Source organism: Astatotilapia calliptera, chromosome 16 (assembly GCF_900246225.1).
Source record: "Astatotilapia calliptera chromosome 16, fAstCal1.2, whole genome shotgun sequence".
In the NCBI taxonomy this organism is placed as follows: domain Eukaryota; kingdom Metazoa; phylum Chordata; class Actinopteri; order Cichliformes; family Cichlidae; genus Astatotilapia; species Astatotilapia calliptera.
The window spans coordinates 18,670,624-18,695,485 of NC_039317.1; the positions used below are offsets into that span (position 1 = coordinate 18,670,624).

The following is a 24,862-nucleotide window of genomic DNA, read 5'->3' on the forward strand; positions in this document are numbered from 1 at the left end:
TGCAATGACTTCATTATTTGTAACTTTGGCCATGTTTAAAATGAGCATTGATCACTGTTTAGCTAACAGAGATCTATACACACTACCCTTTTAGTGGCTTTAATCAAGAAAAGTGGGAAACTAGCAAAGACACTGACCCTTTGTTGAGAATGTAATGATCATTTAAGAAGTCAGCGAATGGGTCTGTACTGTCTAGTTAGCAGTATTTAAACACTTTTAACTAGAAGGGCTCATGTACCACTGATGCCAATAACTCCAGAATGTGCAGGACTCACTGGTTTCCTTCCAGTGATGGAAAGTTTGCCAAAGAAGTTTTTGCTTTTCTGCAGAGTGACCCAGCTTGCTGAAACACAGTGAACATTGTGACCCATGTCGCTGATGTTTCTGCTGATTCATTGCCAAGCAAAACTGATGTCAGCCCAGTCTGCCCCGCTTCTGCCCGTAGGTTACAGTCAGGGTTACTTACATCAATGGGGGACTTGGAGTACTTCAGGATACCATTGTCCAGAACAAAAAAACGCTGTAGAGGAAACAAGCACAAAAATAAATGACAGGAGGGGCATAAACTGAATACAAATCCTGCTGGATCTGTTAACGTTGCAGATTCTATGCAAATGCAAAGTCTATTTTTTATCCTTGTTTAATCAACTCTCTAATAGTTCATGCAAATATTTTGTGGATTCATTCTGAAGGAAGAGAAGATAAAGGAGGGTTTATGAAAAAGGGAATTTTTTTCAAATAATGACACTTTATTGAACAGGAAACCTGTTAACAACCAGATAGAGGCTGTATGTGAAAATGTTTGTCCCACATCAATAGCTTTTGTGTCTCACTTTACCCATGAATCTTACCTTGTGCCAGCCTTTCAAGGGCCATTTCCGCTTCTTCAACATAAACCCCTCGTGTTTATCAGGCCTCTGGACGTTGCTCTGACCAATTTTCAGCCCCTCGATTATCTCCCAGCTGTCTGCCTCCTAGAAAAGAAATGAAAATATGCAGCTGTGTCAGAATTAATCCACTTATTCCTCCAGAATAAGAAGGAAAATCCGGACGCGCTCTCTGTATAATACAAAGATAAGATGCAGCTGTCGTGTGATTGTTTTCATGGTGAAAGCAGCAGGAATATATGCAACATTTCTCTATTCCCCCCCCCAGTGCCACACATTTAAAGAAAAACTGCCCCATTGAAATTCCTCCTGCTCTCTCAGCATTTCCACTCCATTAGCCTTCTCCTGACTGTGCTCTTCCTGCTCCTAGTGGGTCAGTAAATCAAAGTGACGCCTCTGGAGTAGAGGGACAGCAGGGTCAGGCAGGGACAGGTAAGACATCCTCCTGTCATACAGGTTTTAAAGGCAGAAAAATGCACAACAGAGTGACAAACATGTCTACTACCTCACATAACCCATTTTGGAAGTTATTTTGTTTAGAAACTTTTGATATTCTTATAAGTTATTTAAACGGCCATTCCCCTACTTTATCCTATAATTGTTTTTGTTTCCACTTAGCAGAGCTGCCAAACCACAATCAGTTCATCTTGGTAGTGTTTTATTGTGCTCTTTAACCCCCAAGTAGTAATCTGTCAGTCAAACTTTGGGGTGAAATACACAGTTTAACCCTCTTAACATCCATCAGGCCACCAGTGAGCAGTCTGGGCTTGTTGTTGGAGTCAGATTTTGCTCAGCATCGTTCTCTTTTTAATCAAATGGAAAAGCTTTTAAGAGTAAAACTGGAATGCTACACTGTATGAGAGTTCACTCGAAGGGTAATATCTTCAGGTATAGTCTCTCTCTTTCTACTAAAGCAAATGTTAATTCTAACCCAACCTTAGTCAGGTTGCCGGTGACCTGTTTAATGATACGAAATGAACAGAGCATGTGTTTATTTAACAATAAAGCATATCGCTAAATAAATGATACAACATAGCCACTGAAAATGATTTTGGCAATGTGTGTGGGGAATGATTTGATAATGAGCCGTGTGATGGTTAACGCCTGGTTAAAGGGTGTTTTTCCGGTAATGCTCTAATGTTTAAAGTTTGTGTCTTTGTCCTTTCTTCCTCCCCTCACCCCCAACCGGTCAAGGCGGCTGGCCGGCCCTCCCTGAAATGGGTTCTGTCAGAAGTTTCTTCCTGTTAAAAGGGAGATTTTCCTTCCTAATGTTGCCAAAGCGCTTACCTTACAATTTAAGGTGCCTTAAAGGAAACTGTTGGTGGAATCTGCCACTATATGAATAAAATTGAATAAAAAAATGTAATTGAAATTGACTATTAGATAAAGATGAAAGTGAAATGACAACATATTGGTGCTCATTTTCAGTTTATGGTCCTGTTAGACCTTGATTATGGCCTAAAAATTAAACAACTCTAAAAGTTGGAGCATGTTTGATACTTAGGTTGAGAAGCCTTCTGCCTTAATGTGTCATACTTTAAAAAACTTACGTTGATCACCCTGGGGACCAAAAAAGGTCCCGCCCCAAAAAGTGCAATAAAAATGTTATATACTAATATTTTTTACCACTTTAAATGAGTCAGTCTTTTAAGACTACTTCTGCCTGAAATATTCACATAAAGTTTTAATTATATTTTCGTTGTTTTAACCCTTTAAATCCCAGTTTTATTACATGAACGCCCTGTTTTTTTAGCCCCAAAAAACAAAAAAACTAAATATTTTCAAAAAAAAACATTTGAAGTAATATTTGATTGTTATTATAATTAGGCCTTTAGATTGACTAAAGATTGGCACCAAGAGTCATTTCGATCGCCTTTTATTTTTTTTCCAGGAGCGCATTTCATAAAATGCACACTATCGACCACGCCCAAAAAGTGCAATAAAAATATTAAATATTAATTTTTTTTTTCACTTTAAATTGGTCAGTCTTTTAAAACTACTTCTCCCTGAAATATTCATGTCAAGTTTTAATTACATTTCGCGGATTTTAACCCTTTATATCCCGGTTTCGTCACATGAGTGCACTGCTTTTTTTGCCCCAAAAACATAAAACATAAAACATAAAATATTTTCCAAAAAAAACATTTGAAGTAATATTTTATTGTTATTATAATTAGGCCTTTAGATGGACAAAAGATTGGCACGAACATTAATTTCGATCCGGTTTTAATTTTTTTTCCAGAAGCCAAAAATGTCCCCAGGCGGCGCTGCTGCTCCTGCTCCCCCGGGGAGGAGTGCCTCTGCCGCGGGTGTGTTTCGCGCAGCGCCGGAGCATATGGTTCGGTTCCCGTGTCTGCAGCACACACTTCCGCTACCACGTGAAAACAAATACGTCATTTCCTGTTGATTAAAAAAAAAAAAAAAAAAATCAAACGAACCTAAGGGTAGAAAATGGTCCGGAACGAGCAGCGGGCCAAGCTTCTGCTGTACGCGGGAAATTAGTCTGCCTTTTCCGGGTATCTGTCTCGAGCAGGCCGCTGGAGAACATGTGTATGTTCCAGCAGGCGTCACATGTGGAGCAAGGGCGCCACCCGGTGGACAAATAAAAAAATTACAACTCCAAGGCCTGTAGTCCAAAACAAAACCTAAGCTGGAGACCTGATGAGCGATTTGACCGTATTTTTTCTGGCGTGAAAAATAGCGTTTATAATGGAAGTCAATGGGCCCAAAACGGTCCCGAGGGTGATCAGTGTGAGTATTTTTGCTGCTCAGCCGTGTTAGGCTGATTTAAGAAAATCAGACTGGAATTTTAAATATTTTACAAAAACGAAGCCGTTTGGCAAGTTTGGCTATGCTACACCCAACACAGTGAAAATGGCTTTCATGCAAACAAACAAAGGGACCCAAAAAGGGCCCAGTATGACACAAGGGTTAAGTAAACATGGCATTGGCTGAATGAAGGTAATGTATGTGAGGTTGCTTGCTAAGGTTGCCAGGCAAGACATCCATCTAAATAAATAAATAATAATGTGGAACACATTCATTGTAACGATCAGTGAAGTAGGTCAGAGTTTTCATTTCATACTTAAATCAGTAGCAGCAGAGCCTTTAAGGCAAACCCCACTTTAAAATTCACAAGCATCTCTGGCAACTTAACTAATAGCCGGTGGCTTCACGCTGCATGATGTGATGCTGCAACCTTGGAGACAGCTCTGTGGGTGTGCATGACAACACCTGACCTTGGTTTGCGGGACATTTAACACAAGGAGGCAACAGCTTGTTTAATCTAATGACCAGGTGAACAGATCTGTCTGGTAATGAGGTCATGTTGCTCCACTGAGGGCAGCTGCTCGCCCGAGTGGCCCTGTGAAATTGGGGTAGAGGAAAAGCTCAACTTTGTTAGCAAAATGTACCTCGCTGCGCAAAGGAGTCATATCTTAAGAGGTAGCACTGTACCTATTACACTACTAGAAAATAGATCATCTGAGCTGCGTGATGATGGTAAAAATGCTACACACAAACTTACTAGGTTTTATCTGAGGCAGCTTCAAATCAGTAGCATGCAAAATAAAGCCTGCGCCCTGTCTGTACCCCGCCTCTTGTCCTATGACAGCTGGGATAGGCTCCAGCCCCCCCCCACCCCCGCGACCCTGATAAGGATAAGCAGGATAGATGGACAGATAGATGGATAGAGCTGCAAATGCTGCAATACATCTGTTTTCTTTACAAAGAACCCAAACTATCAGGGATATAAATAAATAAATTCCTAACAACCATATGTTAAAAGCCACAGACTCCAAGGCTGGGAGACATACTGAATTAATTAAAGTTTTAAGGTCATGGGTGTTCATACAGAGCCTCGCAGTCACCCTCTGATGATGGAATACACATCACTCTGAGCCAGGTGCCATTCCATAGTATGCCTTTCCACTGGACAGGTCTGTATGTTTGCTTTTGGCAATTAAGAAAAAGCTTGAGTACTGGTAGCCACAGCTGCTGAAGAAGATCAAAATGTAGTCCTGTTAAACTCAGTGTCATAGAGATGATTTGACTTTGCCAAAGTAGAACAGACTACCATGCTGTGTAAATCAAAACCTAAAAAATCTTCTAAAAATATATATCAATGGTAATTTAGATACTGCTATATAACAGATAGACATAGAAGTAAAGTTATTTTTCTGTCATCAGCAGTAGGGACGATTAACATTTGCCGATCCAATCTTTATTACACTACTAGTGACATTTATATACACATTTTTTTGTCAGTTATTCGACGTCATTGTCCTAGCAGCCCACCTCTCATCAGTGTGTCCTGAATGCAAGGCAGGCTTGGGGGTATTATGAGGGAGCCTTGTCTGTGAGACCCTCGCTGGATTTGAACTCTCAACCTATTGTTCCAAAGAGAGCAGTGTTGCCATTACACCATCCAGCTGCATGTCCCAGAGACAGGAACAGCAAAGATACTGCGCATCAGCCTGGAGCTCACAGGCCTCTGATGGAGGACCTAAGCTTGAAGGACAAACAAAGAGCACCTGCAGGGTGAGTGGGGAATTATTATTTTATATAAATAAATGTTATTTAGGGGGGTAATAAAGTTTGGACTTCATGTAGACAAAAAGAAATGCAGTAAAATTATGAATCACCCCTAACCCTGACAAAATGAATAAATAAATAAATAAAACTCAAAATGTACTTTTTTTATATATATATTCTCATCCAGGCTTATATGGACAGTACTGCTACAGTGAGAGAAATTGCTTTTGTAATTTCACCCGGAGAATAGAGCTGAATTAACCCAAAGTGATTTCCTGTACTCTGCTTACATGTATTGATCTTCCTGCAGAATAATTTAAAGCTGAATGAGCTCTTGGTGAGTGTACCCATTTAATGAAGGATCTTGTGGCAGAATCAGCGAGAGGCTGTCTGCTTTTCTATGTCCGGATTTAGAAGAGTTTGCTCCTTGATCCAAAACATCTGAATAGCTTTTCATATCTCCCTTGATACTCGAGTCTATATCAGTGTAATAAAATCATGAGATACCAATATATTTAAAAAAAAAAAACTATGTTGAGTAGTCGAAAGAAACTTCTACAATCCTGATCATCACCTAAGTCAATCTAACAGCCTAGTTGTGTCAGTTTCATAGGCCAAGCTTTCTGGGATCCACCACCTGCAGTGACACTCAGCAGTGTAGCAAAGCAGACCTTTTAATACTGCAATGAATCAAACTATTACAGTTAAGGTCTCTCTGAGCAGGAGAAAGGACAAACACTCCTTGGGGACGCCTTACACTAAATCAGCACTATAAATATCAGCGGCCACAATAACAGCCCACCTCAGATGGCCACTTTCTCTTGCACGTCTGCCTCTCTCTGCCTCTTGATTTGACGCTGCTGTACATTTAGAGCCTGTCACCGTTTTTAAGTTGCTGTACTACACAGACCAGACGCAACGCAAGTGTATTCAAGTCGTATTAAAATGTGATGACAATAAAACAGAAAGTTCTAACAAAAAAGAAGCGATAATAACATAAAATAAAAAAATAAAGGCCAGAAAACTGGCATTTGGTCTTTTCGTCTCGTCCATTAATTAATAAATCGTATCTCAAGATTGCTGTTAAGTAGTTTTACGTTAACAAGTCGGTTATGAGATTCATGAGATTTCAGGTTCACAACAACAGTCTCCTCAAGGCGCTTTATAGGGCTGTTCGATATAACGATACAGATCGGATGACGATATAAGCTAACGTTTGTTTTGTGGTGTAGTAAAATAAACAGTTTACAGCAACATTTTTTCATCGTTTTGATGGCCACTGTAGTGCTATATTAATTTCTTAAAGTTCTCTCTTTCTCTTATATTTAATATAACAACACTACAGACAGACAAGCGCCTGTTTATAGGTGTTGTCGTTAGCAACAGTGCCGGTAAAACCGTAGCGTCGCGTGGCTCCGCTGTCCGCTTGTTTGTTTTTCACATAACACTTTCACAATAAAGCTCAAGATCCTGTTGAGACTTTTCAAAATAAACTGAATCACGTGAAAGAGTATGCAGAGAGTTTACGGATGAGAATATGAGATTTTGGTCATATCGCACAGCCCTAGCGCTTTATATTGTAAGGTAAACCCCTTACAGCAATACAGAGAAAACCCCAACAATTAGATACCCGCCAATGTCAAAGCACTTGGCGACAGTGGGAAGGAAAACCCCCCTTTTGACAGGAAGAAACATCCAGCAGAACCAGGCTCAGGGAGAAGCAGTCATGTGATCTTACAAAAACATTTTCAAGACCTTTGTAATAGTACAGCTGCAACAATAAGTGGATTAACTGGTTAGTTCAACAGAAAATCAGTCTACACTGGCCACTTCTACAAACACCTGTTCAACTACTCAACACAAATATCTAATTATCCAATCACATGGCAGAAAGTCCATGCATTTTGGCATGTAGACATAGTCAAGATGACCTGCTGAAGTTCAAACTGAGCATCAGAAAAAAGGTGATTTAGTTGCTGAGCTCTTGAGATTTTTCCAAAAAACCTTCTCTAGGATTTATAGAGAATGGCCCGAAAAACAGAAAATACCCATTGAGCGGCACTTCTCTGGCTGAAAATGCCTTGTTAATGTCAGAAGTCAGAGGAGAATTGCCAGACTGCTTAGAGCTGATAGGAAAGGCAACAGCACCTCACATAACAACTCGTCACAACCAAAATATGCAGAAGAGCATCTCTGAAAGCAAAATACCCCAAGGCAGATGGGCTACAGCGCTGGAAGACCAGGCTCACCAAAATAAAACAACTATGAAATAAGATATAATAAAATTAAAATAGAATTAAAGGGGAATAATTTAGGGGGTTAAAGGTGGGGTCGTCTTAAGCTACATGAGTGGAGGTAGGTAGGTGAGGTAAGAGATAGCAGGTGAAGGTAGAGAAGTGTTAAAGAATACTGAATCCACAAAAATTAATTTAAAATACATCTTTTCCTGTATAGTAAGGTACTGAAACTGTAATCTTTACGTTATAAACTCAGCTACCAAAGCTGCGCTGAAAGATTATATTTTAGCAGCTAAAAACCACAGAAGACCTGTCGCGAGGATGGATTTCACCGCAGCGTTCGTCTGAGCAGTAAACGGTGGAGTAGGCGAGCAGACTGCTACATGGATGGGACGTTAACACCCTGAGAGAAGCGCGGTGTCATGCACTGTGTAAACACCACCGCAGATTCAGTTACAGCCTTAAAGTCTGCATGTGTCCCCTGTTAGCCTGCAGGTGAAATACTGCAGCTGCTTCTGTAAAACACATGCACGTACGGACATAACCGAGGATGAGTACTGGAACTCCATACGGTTTATTTACTGAACTTTTAAAGCTTACACTTCACAGGTATTTGACAAAGTAAATCCAACGCCAACCATTTGGACTAGAGATTTTCTTTTCTTTACCTAACAAGTGGTTCAGTCCCGGGAGGAAACACAAATCTCTTAGGGGTTGCATCCGGCAGGGCATCCGGCGTCAATATTTGCCTAATCAAAACATGAAGGACTATCCACTGTAGCTTTCTACAGCCATGGGATCCTTTGTGACAAGACTATAAAGTTATGTCTGCCATGTTCAGAGTCTCAGAAGCAAGTAACAACCTACCATCCTTTTAAAAATAATGATTGTCTTTAACATTTGGATGAAAATCCCAATCTTAAAATGACTCCCAGCTCTCTCGAGACCACCGAATTATGTTTCCTTTGTTTTTCACTGCAGCCAAGTTGCTTGCTTGCTTGTTGCTGCTTGTTTGTGCATCTTTCTGCCTTAAGTTTTGTATTTAATAACTAGAAAAGCATGAAAAGCTCTAATGGGCTGAGATCAGGTGACAGGCTTGTCCACAGAAAAATACCCCAATTCTTTGCGTTGAGAAACTCCCATCAGCCTTTAAGCAAATAATCCAGTAGTCAGTGGATGTCTGCTATGTCACATGAATTTACAGTGGGGCAAAAAAGTATTTAGTCAGCCACCGATTGTGCAAGTTCCCCCACTTAAAATGATGACAGAGGTCAGTAATTTGCACCAGAGGTACACTTCAACTGTGAGAGACAGAATGTGAAAAAAAAATCCATGAATCCACATGGTAGGATTTGTAAAGAATTTATTCGTAAATTAGGGTGGAGAATAAGTATTCGGTCACCTCAAACAAGGAAAATCTCTGGCTCTCACAGACCTGTAACGTCTTCTGTAAGAAGCTTTTCTGTCCCCCACTCGTTACCTGTATGAATGGCACCTGTTTGAACTCATCATCTGTATAAAAGACACCTGTCCACAGCCTCAAACAGCCAGACTCCAAACTCCGCCATGGCCAAGACCAAAGAGCTTTTGAAGGACACCAGGAAAAGTATTGTAGACCTGCACCAGACTGGGAAGAGTGAATCTACAATAGGCAAGCAGCTTGGTGTGAAAAAATCAACTGTGGGAGCAATCATCAGAAAATGGAAGACATACAAGACCACTGATAATCTCCCTCGATCTGGGGCTCCACGCAAGATCTCATCCCGTGGGGCCAAAATGATCATGAGAACGGTGAGCAAAGATCCCAGAACCACACGGGGGGACCTGGTGAATGACCTGCAGAGAGCTGGGACCAAAGTAACAAAGGTCACCATCAGTAACACACTACAACGGCAGGGAATCAAATCCCGCAGTGCCAGACGTGTTCCGCTGCTGAAGCCAGTGCATGTCCAGGCCCGTCTGAAGTTTGCCAGAGAGCACATGGATGATACAGCAGAGGATTGGGAGAATGTCATGTGGTCAGATGAAACCAAAGTAGAACTTTTTGGTATAAACTCAACTCGTCGTGTTTGGAGGAAGAAGAATACTGAGTTGCATCCCAAGAACACCATACCTACTGTGAAGCATGGGGGTGGAAACATCATGCTATGGGGCTGTTTTTCTGCCAAGGGGACAGGACGACTGATCCGTGTTAAGGACAGAATGAATGGGGCCATGTATCGTGAGATTTTGAGCCAAAACCTCCTTCCATCAGTGAGAACTTTGAAGATGAAACGAGGCTGGGTCTTCCAACATGACAATGATCCAAAACACACTGCCCGGGCAACAAAGGAGTGGCTCCGTAAGAAGCATTTGAAAGTCCTGGAGTGGCCTAGCCAGTCTCCAGACCTCAACCCCATAGAAAATCTGTGGCGGGAGTTGAAAGTCCGTGTTGCTCGGCGACAGCCCCAAAACATCACTGCTCTCGAGAAGATCTGCATGGAGGAATGGGCCAAAATACCAGCTACTGTGTGTGCAAACCTGGTAAAGACCTATAGTAAACGTTTGACCTCTGTTATTGCCAACAAAGGTTATGTTACAAAGTATTGAGTTGTATTTTTGTTATTGACCAAATACTTATTTTCCACCCTGATTTACGAATAAATTCTTTACAAATCCTACCATGTGGATTCATGGATTTTTTTTTCACATTCTGTCTCTCACAGTTGAAGTGTACCTCTGGTAGATAAATATTAAAAATTGTAGTGTGCCAAGCTGAAACACTTTTTTTAAAAAGAGGTCTTTGCGTGGATAAATAAAAGCTAAACATAATAACCAGGTAAAAACTAAATATATAATGGCATCAGCTAGTTTTCTGCCCAAATAACAGACTATAAAAGGGATCAGTGGGGTTAATATCCTGGAGAAAAATATGCAAAAACTTGACATATTGAGTGGAAGCGGCCATGACTCAGTGTTAATCTAAGGCAGGGCTGCCCAATCCCAGTCCTCGAGAGCTACTATCCTGCAGCTTTTAGATGCATCCCTACTCCAACACAGCTGAATCAAATGGTTTGATTACCTCTTCAGCATGCCATCGTGTTTGGCAAAGGCCTGATAACAAGCCATTCATTTGATTCGGGTGTGTGGGAACAAGGATGCATCTAAAAGCTGCAGGACGGTAGCTCTCGAGGACCGGGATTGGGCACCCCTGATCTAAGGTAAACCACTTCAGTGTCTTAATTTCAGTTCTCTTTTCTGAAGTGGATTTGTCACAATGATCTCACACAACAAAAACACCTGGTGACTGAAAACCACTTTGAAAAGAGAGACATCTTCAGACGAGGGAGCAGATTGTGATTTCTGGCCATTACCATAAAAACACAACTGATCTCATCACTGATTTCCCCGCTCTCATAAATCTCAGCCAGCTTCCATCAAAGGGACCTTTCCTAAATATTTTTCAAACACATACAGTAGTGTGATTTCCACCCAGATTATCTCTAAGTTAAAATGTCTTATCGAACAGGAAATGACAGGCAACAAGAGGATTAACTGATAGTTGCAGCAACACGTTGAGTTGTTCATTTATCTTCATCTACACAGAAACGCGTGTATTTTTGTGTGCGTGAGTCGGTGCCAGCTCGCACTTGCTGCAGGTGCTGCTTCTAATTGCTCTCATGAGGACTTCCAGAGTGAACAGGATTCGTCAGCAGTGAGAGAAGTGACATGTATTGATTTGAAAATGGGGGCAGGATCCCATTAAGGCTTTCCCCAAACAAAGTGCCCCCACTCTCATTTATCCACAAACGCTGAGGCCCGGCCAAGCTAGCTAAGGTCTTAAGATCTGCGGTCCAAGGGAAGATGTGCTGTACTGACTCTTCTCAAAGCAAACTGCCTGCACAGAAAACACTAATACTGCTATCACGAATGCAATGAAAGCGCCGGTATAACTTTACATAACATCAGCACAGACGTGTTTTGATGTTGGAAACAACCTCGCAGTTAAATCAGTTAATAATCTGTTTAAGATGTGATCATCACACAATCATCCACACATCAGGGGGGCTGGGTGATTTGAGTGAAAGCCAGAATAGCCACTCAAAGGACCTTATGAAAGAAGTACCTGCAGTGCTCAGAAAACTAGATGAAGTCCACCTGCAGAGAGAGCATGGGAAAAATCAGAAGCGACTCCTGCGCCGCTGCAGCAGTGCAAGCCAGAAAACTGCCCCCTTTTCCTTCCTCCATGATACTTGGAGAATATAGGCAGATTTTTTTAATATCTGGCACAGCGCAACACAAACCACAAAAATGCCGTGGGAAAGATTTCCCTCTTCTTTGTGGCCTAATTTTAAATTTATTTTGCTGATTTAGTCTGTGTGAATTTTCCTGTAGGCACTTTTTTTTTTTTTTTTTTGAGAAGCGCTAAATGAATAACGTTCATCACTAGTTAGCTGTTATCAGTTGTAATAGAAGAAAAGAATGACGACGTGCTTGTAAACGTATGAATTAAAGGGAAACAAAGTGGGCTCATTTTTGTGAAATGATCTCAATATACATCTGACAGTAGTAAAAAAGGAACAGATGATGATTATAAAATCTGCCATTTCTCATCAGAGATGATAAGAGCATCCCGAAGCCTGCTGCAATATTTTTATCCTCACTTAGGATTGCCTTCGGCAGTCACAGAGAGTTACTCTTGTCCAAGAGTGGAAGGATGGAACTGGGCCTTACCCTGTGGAGCCTGTGAAGACACTTTTGTGTTTAACTGTGATTTACAAAGTCTTGTGTCATGTACAACCTATGGCATTTATAAATCTCATATTTAAACTATAGAAAGTCTGCACTGGGTCTTCACAATGCTGCTATTAAGTAATTATTTTCTGAGTGACTTTATCAGAATTTCATTTCACGCTTCTTTACAACATTACTGTAGTTCATTTAGGTTTGTAGGTATTTGTTTTTGCACAGCTCTCTTAAGGTCACCTCTTTGTTTTCAGCCATTCTGCTATAGATTGCTGCTGTGCTTAGGATCAGTGTTCTGTTGCACCACCCAATTAAAGCTATGCTTTAGCTGTCAGATAAATTAGCTTACATTTGACTGTACAAAACCTTGGCATATATAGGAGTTTAAGGTTGAATCAATGAGTGCAAGCTGCACAGATCCTGGGGCTGCAAAACCAGCACAAACCACTACTTTTCCTCCATTGTGCTTGACAGTTGATATATATAAGGTGTTTCAGCTGATATAGTGTGTTTTAGCCAAGTGTACTGCTGTGCATTATGCCCAAATATCTCCACTTTTGTCTCATCTGTGCAAATGACATTGTTTCAGAAGTCTTGTAGTTCAGATGCAACTTTGCAAACCTATGTTCTGCTGCCATGTTCTTTTCAGAAAGAAGGTGCTTTCTTCTAACAACAAGCCATATTTGTTTATTCTTTTTCTAATTGTACTTTCATGAACGTTAACATTTAGCATGCTAACTAAGACCTGTAGAGTCTAAAATGTAGCGCTTGGGTTTTTTGCAGTTTATTTGAGCTTTGCAAGGTTGAATTGGGTTGAATTTGCTTGGACGTCTACTCCTGGGAAGAATGCCCCTGACCAACAAACTGACAAAAACTTTTTAAGGTGTTTTGCAGGTGCTCAAACTGGCTGATGATCAGTTAATCAAGTGCATGTGATCACCAGCACCTGGCAGCTTCTTAACCTCTGACTCTCTGTGGAAGTACTAAGGTTGTACCTAGCTTTTTACAGGACTTGGTATGGCTTATATGCCAGTTTCAGGGATGTCAAATTTGAACGTGAATCTTTTTAAGTAAAAATTATTTTCAGGCAGGTGCAAGCAAAAAGCAAAATGCTTAACCGTGACAGCTACAACAATCAAAAAATTTGTTAATAAAATATTTCTCCTTTCACCTTTTTTCAAAAGCGAGTAGGTAACATTAAAGAAACAGTGAACAGAGAGTTTGTAAGGGTTGAGTGTCTGCTTCATCAAGCAGCACGCCTTCGACTGTGCTTTTCTAACAGGCCCCATTTCTCAAACCAGCTCCGTTTTCTCTTCCGAGAGCCATCTCCTGAAGACACAAAGCTCCACACAGCTCACCAGAGTGTGCCACATGTTCACTGGAGCACCAAGCCTCCGCCTGTCCCTCATGAAATATTCATCACGCAGTGCCGACGGAAAAGCTGTGTAGTCAGAGATTCCAGTTTCGGTGTCCTGTTTCTGCACAGCCACAGTGACACAGCAGCTCAACGAGGTAAGGTGGGTTATGGGCTTCAAGTGGCTTACGACAGGGGTTCATTTTAAGCAGCTCTCATGTGAGCTGTGAAATTAGAGTCCTTTTTTTTTTTTTACTGATATGAGTGACAAATGAACATGAGCCCTTGACAACTACAGAGAGGGGATTCATTGGGTCCGTAATGCTGTGAGGGGCTCTTTGCTCGCTTGATTAGGGTCCTCTTACATCCTTAAAAGAAGTCTAGCAAAGTCACCTAATGATTTGTTTTCTAATGCTTTACCCTACTGTATGTCTCTGCATGGTTACTATTTACTAACAAGGAAATTAAACTTAATCATCAGATCAAAGGTAGAGATTTTCTTGGCTGATCCCAGTTTCCAGTTGTTTTCTATGTGTGACCCGCTGATGCTGACTGCAATTTTTTTGTTTGTTTGTTTTTACCAGAAATAATTGACTTCATTGACAACAACATTTCCTCCAAACTGCAGTAAGTTACAGAATCGTCTCTCATAGAAACAACTGAAAATAAAGGTACAAATAATTAAGTGAAAATGTGCTGCTGTACACCCAACCCTTTATCTGTCATATTTTACTGCGCCAAACAAAAGCATGTGCAATGGATTTATAAAACAAAACGAATCGACAACATCACCCCCCCTCTTGTTTTCCCTCGATAATTTTCCTCGTAGCTCCATTGATCCTTTGCTCATACCGAGGCTCCCAGTTTGCTGCTGGCTCTGAGCTCTGGTAATGTTTCCCTTTTCCTGTTAGCTTCTTTAAAATGTTCAACAGACTCAAGGTGATTTAAGTGTCTGAGAAGGTTTGTTGTTAGCAGTGTTTCTGTAATGGTCCCCCTCCCGTTCATATTGCCGAACTTTAAGTCTTCACTCACAGCGAAGAACTTCCATGCTAATGGCATGTTAGCGTACGGCTGCAACTGTGTGTATTTGCCTATGCTACTGTGCTCGTGTTCCACATGTATGAAACATAATCATAATCAGACATACATGTGGCCGATCGACCGCTCACCAGTCCGCGTAACGAACACTGAAAATCAGCCAACTTTTGGATCTTAATAAATTATAATCACTACCAAAGAAGAGTTTTCCCCAAGCTTTAAGTCATCTTTGGTTAATTAATCAGTTAAACATAAGCGCTGATCTTTAAACTGTACACAGACAGGGATTCAGCCTATAGCATTTAGCTACTCAAGCCAAGATCGCTGATTTTCTTCAAGTGGGTTACAAAACCTGATTAATTATATGAAGCGTTTGGCTGTAAGACCACTGAAGGGGTTTCTACGACAGAGTATTAGGGCCACATTATTGATCCTTTTGAGAAAGTCTAAATTTTGAGATTAAAGTCAAAAATGTATTTCAAGAAAGAAGTCAAAATGTGGAGCTTATCGCTGTTGTTTCAAGACAGACTGCGACGTTTGCTACACCCGCTACAAAATGCATTGTTAAGATGATGTTAGTGAAACAAATGATCAGCCGTCTTGTGATACAACAAACATCCTCGTGTGACCAAATGCAACTTTCTGCACCATCTATTCAACGTCCTTATACTTATCACCACAATATGTTTACATTCTATAAGAGAAATAATTTCCTATCTTGTTACTTAAACTGATTCAGAAGTACGATTTCAGTAACTCAGAGGTTAGAGGAAGCTTGGCAGTTTGTCTTGAAACAACTGTAATCTCCACATTTCGACTTTTTTCTCAAAACAATCAACAATATATATTTTTCTTAATGTGGCCCTAACACTCCTTCGTTGGTTTCTGATATGCTAGGATGCTACATATTTCACATGCTGTTGTTGACAGAGGTTAAGATTAACTTGACTAAAAATTCTTCATCTACCCAGCCATCTGTCAGCACTTGTATTTATCGAGGTTTCATGTTTACATGGAGCCTCCCCTGCTGATCTCGTTGCAATGCGAGTTTATACACTTGGCTTTATTTTAAATGAAAAAAAGGGAAACAAAACAAAGCAAAAACATCCTGTTTCTGCACATCTTCAAGTCACGAACAGTTTAACATGACATGCCTAACTTCTCTGTATGATGGCAGTTGATATTAATTATGTCAGTGCATTATAATAGCTTTGATTGTTCTTGCTACAAAAGCTAAAACTGCTGAATGAATATTTCATGATTCATCATTCCCTCATAGCTCTTCTTTCTTGCATAAACAGTCACACTGATAGAAGACTGCAGCACTCCAAACTAATGTTGCCTCCTGCCTTTTCCACCTCCGCTAAAGCTGCATTCATTCAAAGTCCTGCCATCCCTGGAATCTATTTGTAGATGGATTCTTCTGCCCGTGGCCTGAAAATTACCTGCCGGCTGTCGCGCTGGGAGGAGGAAGAGGAGGAGGTGCTCTTGTGGACTGGCGTCGAGATCTTGTTCACCGGCGTAGAGCTCCTCTCCTCAGAGCTCATGGTGCGGCTGTGGGGGCCTCGCTGTTGATAGTGTTGGTGGTGAGACATTGTGGGCACCGTGCGGCTCTGTGGACCTCCCTCTGCACTAGGCCCCGCAGATCTGGGGCATCCTCTGACACTTCCTCGTGATCACTGCTTGCTGTTCATCTGAAACACAAGAGTGAGGAAGTTACACTAGCACATGCACTTCAGCTTCCTCATTGCACCACACCTCGGTTGCTTATAGCAGGCAGTAAATCACACGGCCTGTGACTAAAATTAGCATCTTGGCTTCTCTGAGGCTTTCGAAAAATATCCTCCATCATTTTCAGTATGTAAATTTCACTCAGTGATATTCAGTTGAGACACCCGGAGCTCTTCTTTGAAGCATGAGATTCTTCTCATTACAAGTGCATTACTGAATAAGCCTTTCATTATGTTGGCTATGAGACCAGCGCCACTCAGGATTACTCCTTTAATAATCAATCGTCACAAATCCAAAGATATATAAACTGACTGTTTCAATTTTAACTAGGGACTGGCCACAATAATGGTCTAATATATAAATAGTCAGCGCTAACTGATGTTGGCATAGCAGCAAATGTGATGTCATTTACTGATGTCACTCGCCAATACAGTTACATTTATAACTTGCTGGACAAAGACATCAATTACTCTGGTTTTCCCTCTGTACACCTCCACAGTGGATTTCAGGGGCTCAAAATGAAGCAATTCAGAATTCTTTTAAATATGGGATTAAAATCCTCTGCAGTCAATGACTGCCTGAAATCCATAACCCACAGATATCACCAAATGCTGTGTTTACTCCCTTGACATGCTTTGTCGGGACCTTTGCTTCAGCCACTGGTCATTATTTTTTGGTTCATTATACTGAATCTGAGAAGAGATTCATTCAGCCCTTTCAATCAGCAGTCACATCATGAATAAACACTGGTGGCACGGTTCTACTGGAAGCCATACATGCCTGTGCAATAATATTACCTCCACCATAACAGATCATGTGGAATGCTTTCTCTCCTCTTTCCATCATTCTAGTACAACTTGAGTTGGATGTTGTTAAGTTATTTGTAATAACCATGGAAATAATTCTGTTATCATGCACTTTAGTTTCTGTGCTCTTTCAGACCTGTCGGTGTTGCTGAGCTCGTCAGTTCATTCATTCTTTTTGCAAATGCACCTGATTGTTGATTTGGCCACTCCTAAAGTTTTTGCTGTCTCTCTGATTAGTATATTTAGTTTGCTTCTGGATATGATGACATCCCTCATGTCCACTGATACCCCTTCGGACCTTATATTTGAAACTACAATGAAAAGTTACAAGTCAGTTTATTTATACAGAACTTCTAACATTTAAACACAACAGACATTGACCAAAATTCTGTCATGGTCTGTGCGCAGGCAGGCAGGAAAAGGACCCAAGAGCTGGACTCATGGAGGCAAAAATAAACTCAAAAAGAACCTCAGCTTTATTGTTGGTAAAATACAAAACTGAAAAGACACGTGAACGGAACACACAGGCAGGAATGGCAGGACAACGAGGACTGAAGGACACACACTATAAATACACAAGCAGGACGGGAGAATGAGGAACAGCTGGAACCAATTGGGCAAAATAAGACCAGGTGAGCAAAACAGAATACACCAACACGAGACAGACCTTCAAAGTAAAACAGGAAATCCACAGACTTAACTCAGAGGCACTGGACAAAACTTATATTAAACACAAGAAATCACAAATTACAATAACAATACACAAAACACTGGGTCACTGACGCAGAACCGTGACAAATTCAACACTTTTAATCAACTTCAGATATGTCTGCTTTATTTGTCATCAAATAACAAAACTGACTGATGAGCATTTTTGTCTCCTCATCTGGAAACAAACTGTCCAATTATTTATTAACCACCAAAAATGGGGAATTGTGTTTAGAAATGGCTGGAATTCCTAAACAGTTAATGACAAAAATTTTGTAAAACTTCCTAAATGAAAGCTGAACGTCTGGACTTAAGCAAACAACAGCTGTTGTTTTAAAATCTGCTGTGCTGGTGTACAGAGCCGAAACTAGAACAATTGTATATTTGCCCAATAAATTATGGACCTAAATGTATTTATCTGTTTATTTATCTTTTTGTCACATTGCTATCGGATGGGCTAAATCAGGGGTGTCAAACTCAAATACACAGTGGGCCAAAATTCAAAACTGGAACAAAGTCGCGGGCTAACGTTAATATTTATTGAAATATATTTATTCCTCCAGATATAAGAATGAATCTTTTCTTATGGACTCAAACACGTCTTGCTGAAAAACTGAATATGGAACAAGCAAAGCTTAATACTAAACAATATATATATTAGCTGTATAATACCAGTAGGCCAGCTCTGATAGTAATTTGGTATGGCTTCGCGGGCCAAATGTAAGTAGGCTGCGGGCCAAATTTGACAGAGTTTGACACCTATGGGCTAAATGTTCAAAAAGGTCATTTATTTTTGTATTTTTGTAACGAGTATTTTTTTTTTGTTACTATGGAGACCAAACAGGAACTAAAACAGTATGAAAAAAAGAAAATATTGGTATGTTGGTCAGAATTTCACAACTGGTGGATCGTTATTCTAACCTATAGGGACAAACTATATATTTGTACTTCCTTAGACTGAACTCTGTTTAAATTTAGGAATTGTGGCAACTACCACTTTTAACTGTCAACTACAACCACTGCCTCCCCTCCACAAGACTGAGATCATCCCATAAGACTGTGACATAAATCCTTAAACATCTAATTACAAATATCATAATGATTGAATTTAGAAGAGGACATCAAATCAATACAGGAAAACATCTGCTCTATCTGCATTGTTACAAACCAGTTAAAACTGTATAAACCCTCATAAACACACAAACAAGCAAGAGAACACTGTCCAGTGAGGTAACCTTTAAAACATCAGACAGTGAAGGCGGAGAAAGATTTATATTGGATTCAAAATGTCTGGTTAACCTTATGTTCAGGTAGCAGCAGGGTGTACTCATTTTCATCATTAGTCATGGCACTGTGTTGCGCCACGCTGACACCCATAATACTGCCTGCAGTGCTGCTCTGTAATTGTCTGAGCTCTCTGGAGGTCCCACTGTTAAAACATACATCGATCGCAAGACAGTAGAAAACAAACACTGTTCAGCTGAGAAACTGCGACACTTGACACCGACGATGTTATTGGACTTTTACAAGGGCAAATATCTCTTTTTATCAAGCGCCTCAGTGTTGACGATGTGGCTTTTGGACCTCGAGAGTAGAGCAGGGCGATATGACCAAAAATATTTATCACGATATACATTTGAAAATTTGCGATAACGATATAACTGACGATATAATTGAGACGAGACAAAATACTTTACAACTCCTCAACTTTATTAGTGCAAAAAACCATCAATGTATTTTCACTGAAACAAGCAGCTGTTTTTATGTGCATTAAAGTTATATAAAAATGTAACAGTGCAAACTCCTCGCTGACAGTTTAACCAAAAGGCATTTCCAGTGGAAACTGGCCGACATATCCTCAGCATAACCATGTATAACATCCACAACACTTAAAAAGAGCTTATACACACACAATACGGTAACATTATGTTGAAGCACAGCACGTATCACTCCGCGAGGCTCCGCCTACGATAGCCGTAACGCTCCCACAATCCATCAAGCGGTGCGGCTTCGTAGCTCAGCAAAGTCGTACTGAAACATCTGACAGATTTTCGAGCGCCGTGCACATAAAATCGTTTCGAGGTCAGTAAACACAACCAGAATTCATACATAAGTCACACGGGATTATAAGGGGCTCTGTCGACTTTCAGAAAAATCAAAGGATTGATTTTAAGTGCGCCGTATTTTCCAAACAACACGGTAATAACGACGGCCCGCTAGCATGCTCTACCAAAAATAGTGCTTTGTTGTGTATCTGACGGACGAAAGCTAAACCAGTTCCACACCAGTGAAGCTGCAGCATTTTTACAAACCAGTTCAGGTTCATGGTTTCATTCAACGATCCACTTTCGCTCTTCTCATTCTGCGTCGCCGCCATGCTTTTTCCGCCATGTGCATATGTAAACATGGGCACTGCGCATGTGCGTTTTACCCATATTCTATCGCCATGTTTCATTTTCCTATCGTTGCCCAACATTGCACCGGTATTACCGTGAACGGTACGATATAGCCCAGCCCTACTCGAGAGGTTGCCAAATTTACGCAAAGCAAACAGCGGTAATGTGGCCTGTTTATTTATTATCTAATTTAGCTAGATCAACCTATTAAATGCTGAAGACCTTATTAAATAATCAAAATAGACAGATGATGCTCATATCTAGTAAATCAGGCGAGACTAAAACATTTATATTGTAGGATAATCTTAAACACACAGCATTAGAGTGAAACCTTAAAAAATTGATTATTAAAATCTACAAAACTAAAATATCTCTCATTAATAATGAAATGAAAACCAAATAAACAAAACTGGTTATACAAAAAAAAACTTTACCAATAACAAAGACTCCTCTGAAAACTGTGTGTAAATGCAGGGTTATCAATTCCTGCCACAGCCAGTGACACAGTGTCACGGCACAGTCAGCATGGTGCTCATAGATACTGTATTCAACTCTGGAGCAACCTGTGGTTTTTAACTGCCGGATGTTTCTGCTAGGCTCTCCCTTGAGCCAAGGAAATGCAGACTCTACAGAGGAGCTCTGCACGATCACAAGCAAGCATGCAGCATACTCACACACTGTAATCTATAATTCAGATCCTTTAACAACGTCATCATCCTGCACTCTCTTAAGCCAGCCAAGGCTCTAAGCTACAGTACACGGCACTAAATCCATCCAGATAGCGTATTCCACTTACATCTATTTAACAGATCTAATCCCCTTGACCTAATTAGAAAGCAAAAGTGATGAGCACATTGAGTGTAAGTTTAACAGTTTTATATTGTTGCTAGTCTGCGAGCATGCAGGCTCTAGTTTGTTAGCATTTGCAGTAACAATTGCTGACCTTGAAGCAAAAGTCAAGTGAAAGCATGCAACCGAGCTTTCATTTCATTTGTTTCACTTCAGCAGAAGATATAGTTTCAACACTGACTACATGAATTCAATGTTCTGTTTATTAAAGCCAAACAAAAACAAACAAAAGAAGAGTCGGCATTTACGTACTGAATCGGATCATTCTTGGTAAGCCCGTTGCTCAGAGACACAACAAGCAGGTTTGGGGCTTTAACCGAAGCTTTCAGTTCACAAGAAAATGCAGGTGCCAGCATCATAAATGTCTGTTTGACTTAGACGGACGGCAGCGTTGCGCCACACAAAGCCAGTCATCGTGCTGGGGAACGTCCGATGAGTCATGAGCTTATTGTTCTAAATCCAGTCACTGTGATTATGGTGCAGCTCTAAGCAGACAGGACGAACACCTCTGAAGCACCTGGTCAAGATCTCTGCAAAGTCAAACCAAACACTATAGCATCTTTATAAATGTGCAGTTCTGTTTGGTGTATTTATGTAGATAAACTACAAAGATGCTCCAAGAAGAAGCCAATGTAATCTTATATAAACTCCTTCCTATTTATTGGTTTCATCTTCCTTGTTTTCATTTATTGTTTTTACGGCCCTGATGGCTTATATTCTGTGTAATGATGGATGATGGATGAGCATCTGCTTCCGCTGTGCTTCAGCGTTTCCCATTTAAAGCAATAAAACTGAATAGAAGTGAGCTGAGTGAGACCGCAATAAAAACTATACTGTTCTATGTACTTCACTCAAACACTGCACACTATATGCCAAAGGGAAAAGGCTCCTTGTTTTTGTTTTTTTTTATAATTACAAAAGAATATGTGCACTCAATTTCCTCCTTAACCTCCCCTTGTGATAGTATGGTTTGAAAGTCTGAAAGTCAGATAATGGACTGTGGTTTCTAAGATTTCCGATCCTAGGAGACAAAGAGGATCCTTCAGTTGTCTTTCAGACATGTAAAGGAACAAAAGAGGCAGTTGTAAGCAGCTGGGAGGGTCTTTCTGTCGACATTTTCTGAATGCCTCAAGTTGAGAAACGTCACCGAACCTTAAAAAATGGAAGGACATTTTGCCGCTGAATGATCCTGTGAAACATCAGAGCGATAGTTCTTCTACCGATGACATGAAGATGTGCTATGAACAGATCCGTAATTTTTATTTACTTCTAGTTTATGTTTATAGACAAATGTATGGCACATGAACCATGCCACAGACCACAGCATTTATACCCAAGGTGGTGTGTAATGTCCATCCGTAGTTTGACCTTTAAAACCTATAGAAAAATCATTATCAGCTACAATCTACAATAATAAATACACACATTAAAGATAAAGACACAAAAACTCTTAATATGATAAGTAAGATGGTTACTAATAATGGAGAATACATATTAAAAACCTTAAACAGTTGTTTATTTATTGCAGGTTTAGCCTTTGGTTAAACCAACAGTTGATTAGGAAAATGGGTAGAGTAGTGCCTTAAAGCAACTGCATGATACTGTTTGTTATGAATACAGATATATGTATGCACCAGTGCCAATATATATTGTTTTATTTAAGTAAACCTGCACTGCATGGTAGCTGGGCAACAGTAATTAAAGATGCATTTTTGTACCTTTTCGTCTGTTCCTCTGTGCTGATGTATTACACACTTATTACACACTTATCTAGAAAAAAAGAGAAGAAACCCCCAAAACTTGCCTTTTCCCATCTCTCTTGTTTACTCCAAAATGCACTCTATGCTCAGTCACATAAAACTTTTCTCCATCTTATTTCATGCTCCAGGAAGGAAACTGAGTTTCAGGAGAGGGGATTTCACAGTCAAAGGCAATGATGAAAACTTTGAAACAAATTCTATGCGGAAAAAATAATTTAACCTAAGATCAGCGCCATCAACAGGTGCTCATTACCCTCTGGGGACACTTACGACAAGCTGAACAAACAAGCTAAATTAATTATTTGGCATAAAGCAAGCAAGGGTTTAATTTGCCAATACAGGCTACAATACCAGTGTATTTATAACATATATACAACTTACAGAGTGGTCATTACCCTTGCTGACAATGCTGTAAATATTGAGGTGTCAGTTTTGGGTTCAGGACACTCTTACAGCCGGGGATCAAATCAACGATCTTTGACTGTTGGAGGACCTGCTTTACTGCCTGAGCCACACCAATCCCAAGACTTCTGGTACTTGGTTTTCACAGACAGTCTCCATGTCCAAGTACTAAACGGATCAGGCAAGATCGGGGGATTTCACGGTGGCATGACTATCAGCAGATAGGCTGCAGGATTTGTAGTCACTGCTCGGGCAGTTGACGGATACGGCAGCTCAGTAAAGATGTAAAAACCAAGTATCTTGTCTTTTTTATAGTATAACTGAATATTACATACACCAAAAATTTCCCTGGTGGAATATTAAAAGTGTAATTCTGAGGTTCGGGCAGTACAAAGTGACATTTAAGCACTGAGTTCAGTTTTTTCATTCTTTTAATGTTTGAGGCCTGGTGCAAGAAATCTGCTGATGCAGTCACAGCACACAGGATAACAAAGGTTATGTTGAATTGTTCTTCTATAATCTCTCTTACCTTAAGGGAACGAAACACAACAAAAAGAGTGACTAACTGACTCGTTTCAGGAAACCGCAAACTTACAGCACCAGCAATAATAACAACAGTTTCCTTGAGTAACATGCACATTCCTACAGCCTGCAGGGTCTTTCTCCTAGTCAGGGTGGCGAGAACAAAGCCACAGGTCTCCATCAGAGATCAACAAGAGGTCCACAAATTAAGGAGCAGCTATCATCCATTCTGATAGAGGTCAAGCCGAGAAGAGCACTACAGGGCTTTTGAGGGGGAGAAGGCAATCCCACTATCTCGCGCCCTGCTCTGTGAGATCTGAGAAGGATGAAGAAAGCAAACTTGAGCCTAAGACACTCAATATGTCAACCACAGGAAGACCCAGAACTAAACAAACCAGTGAAAACTGGAACACATTTCAAAGTCACTTTAAACTTCACGTTGGCTGCTGTCAACACACTAAACGCAAAGCCACACAGGCGTTAAGGGCGCCGCTCGTCACAAACAGGTAATACGATGAAGTGTGATGGTACCAGCGCCCTAACAGGGGTAGAAGGACATGCTTGTTTGTTTTGTCACCACATTCAAGGAACAGAATATCGCATTATTGATCAGCACGCTATAGCAAAACAAGTCCACTGATACCCTCCACCCCCTCACTGCTGCATATTTAAAGCGAACCAACAAAGGGAGACTCGTGTTCTTATATTACATTACATTACAGGGTCTTTGAGGACAAGTGGTGTCTGAGTTTACAGCTGACTAATAATGCATGGCGGTCGATATTGAACATTTACCTGCGCATTTAGATGGACGTAGATCTCGTGCGACATCTGGAAGCAATGAGCAGCTAACTAAGTAGTTTTGTCTGATTTGTTACAAATACGTTTTTTAAAAAACAGCCCCAACTGGACAG

At 40.5% G+C, this 24,862-nt stretch overlaps 1 protein-coding gene across 6 annotated transcripts in view; it reads right to left on the reverse strand.

Annotated features, from left to right (window-relative positions):
* The window catches only part of osbpl6 (oxysterol binding protein-like 6), a 47,362-nt gene that overhangs the window by 20,785 nt on the left and 1,715 nt on the right, over nucleotides 1-24,862 (reverse strand). For 5 of the 6 annotated variants that reach the window (XM_026143719.1, XM_026143722.1, XM_026143720.1 and 2 more), the window contains exons 2-4: nucleotides 16,220-16,468; nucleotides 852-974; nucleotides 467-520 (exon numbers count right to left, since the gene is read on the reverse strand). In XM_026143719.1, the coding sequence (XP_025999504.1) occupies nucleotides 467-520; nucleotides 852-974; nucleotides 16,220-16,369 (327 nt within the window). In that variant the 5' untranslated portion in view covers nucleotides 16,370-16,468. Of the gene's footprint in view, nucleotides 1-466; nucleotides 521-851; nucleotides 975-6,222; nucleotides 6,587-16,219; nucleotides 16,469-24,862 lie in introns of those variants that run through there. The other variant, XM_026143721.1, reaches the window with a different exon arrangement.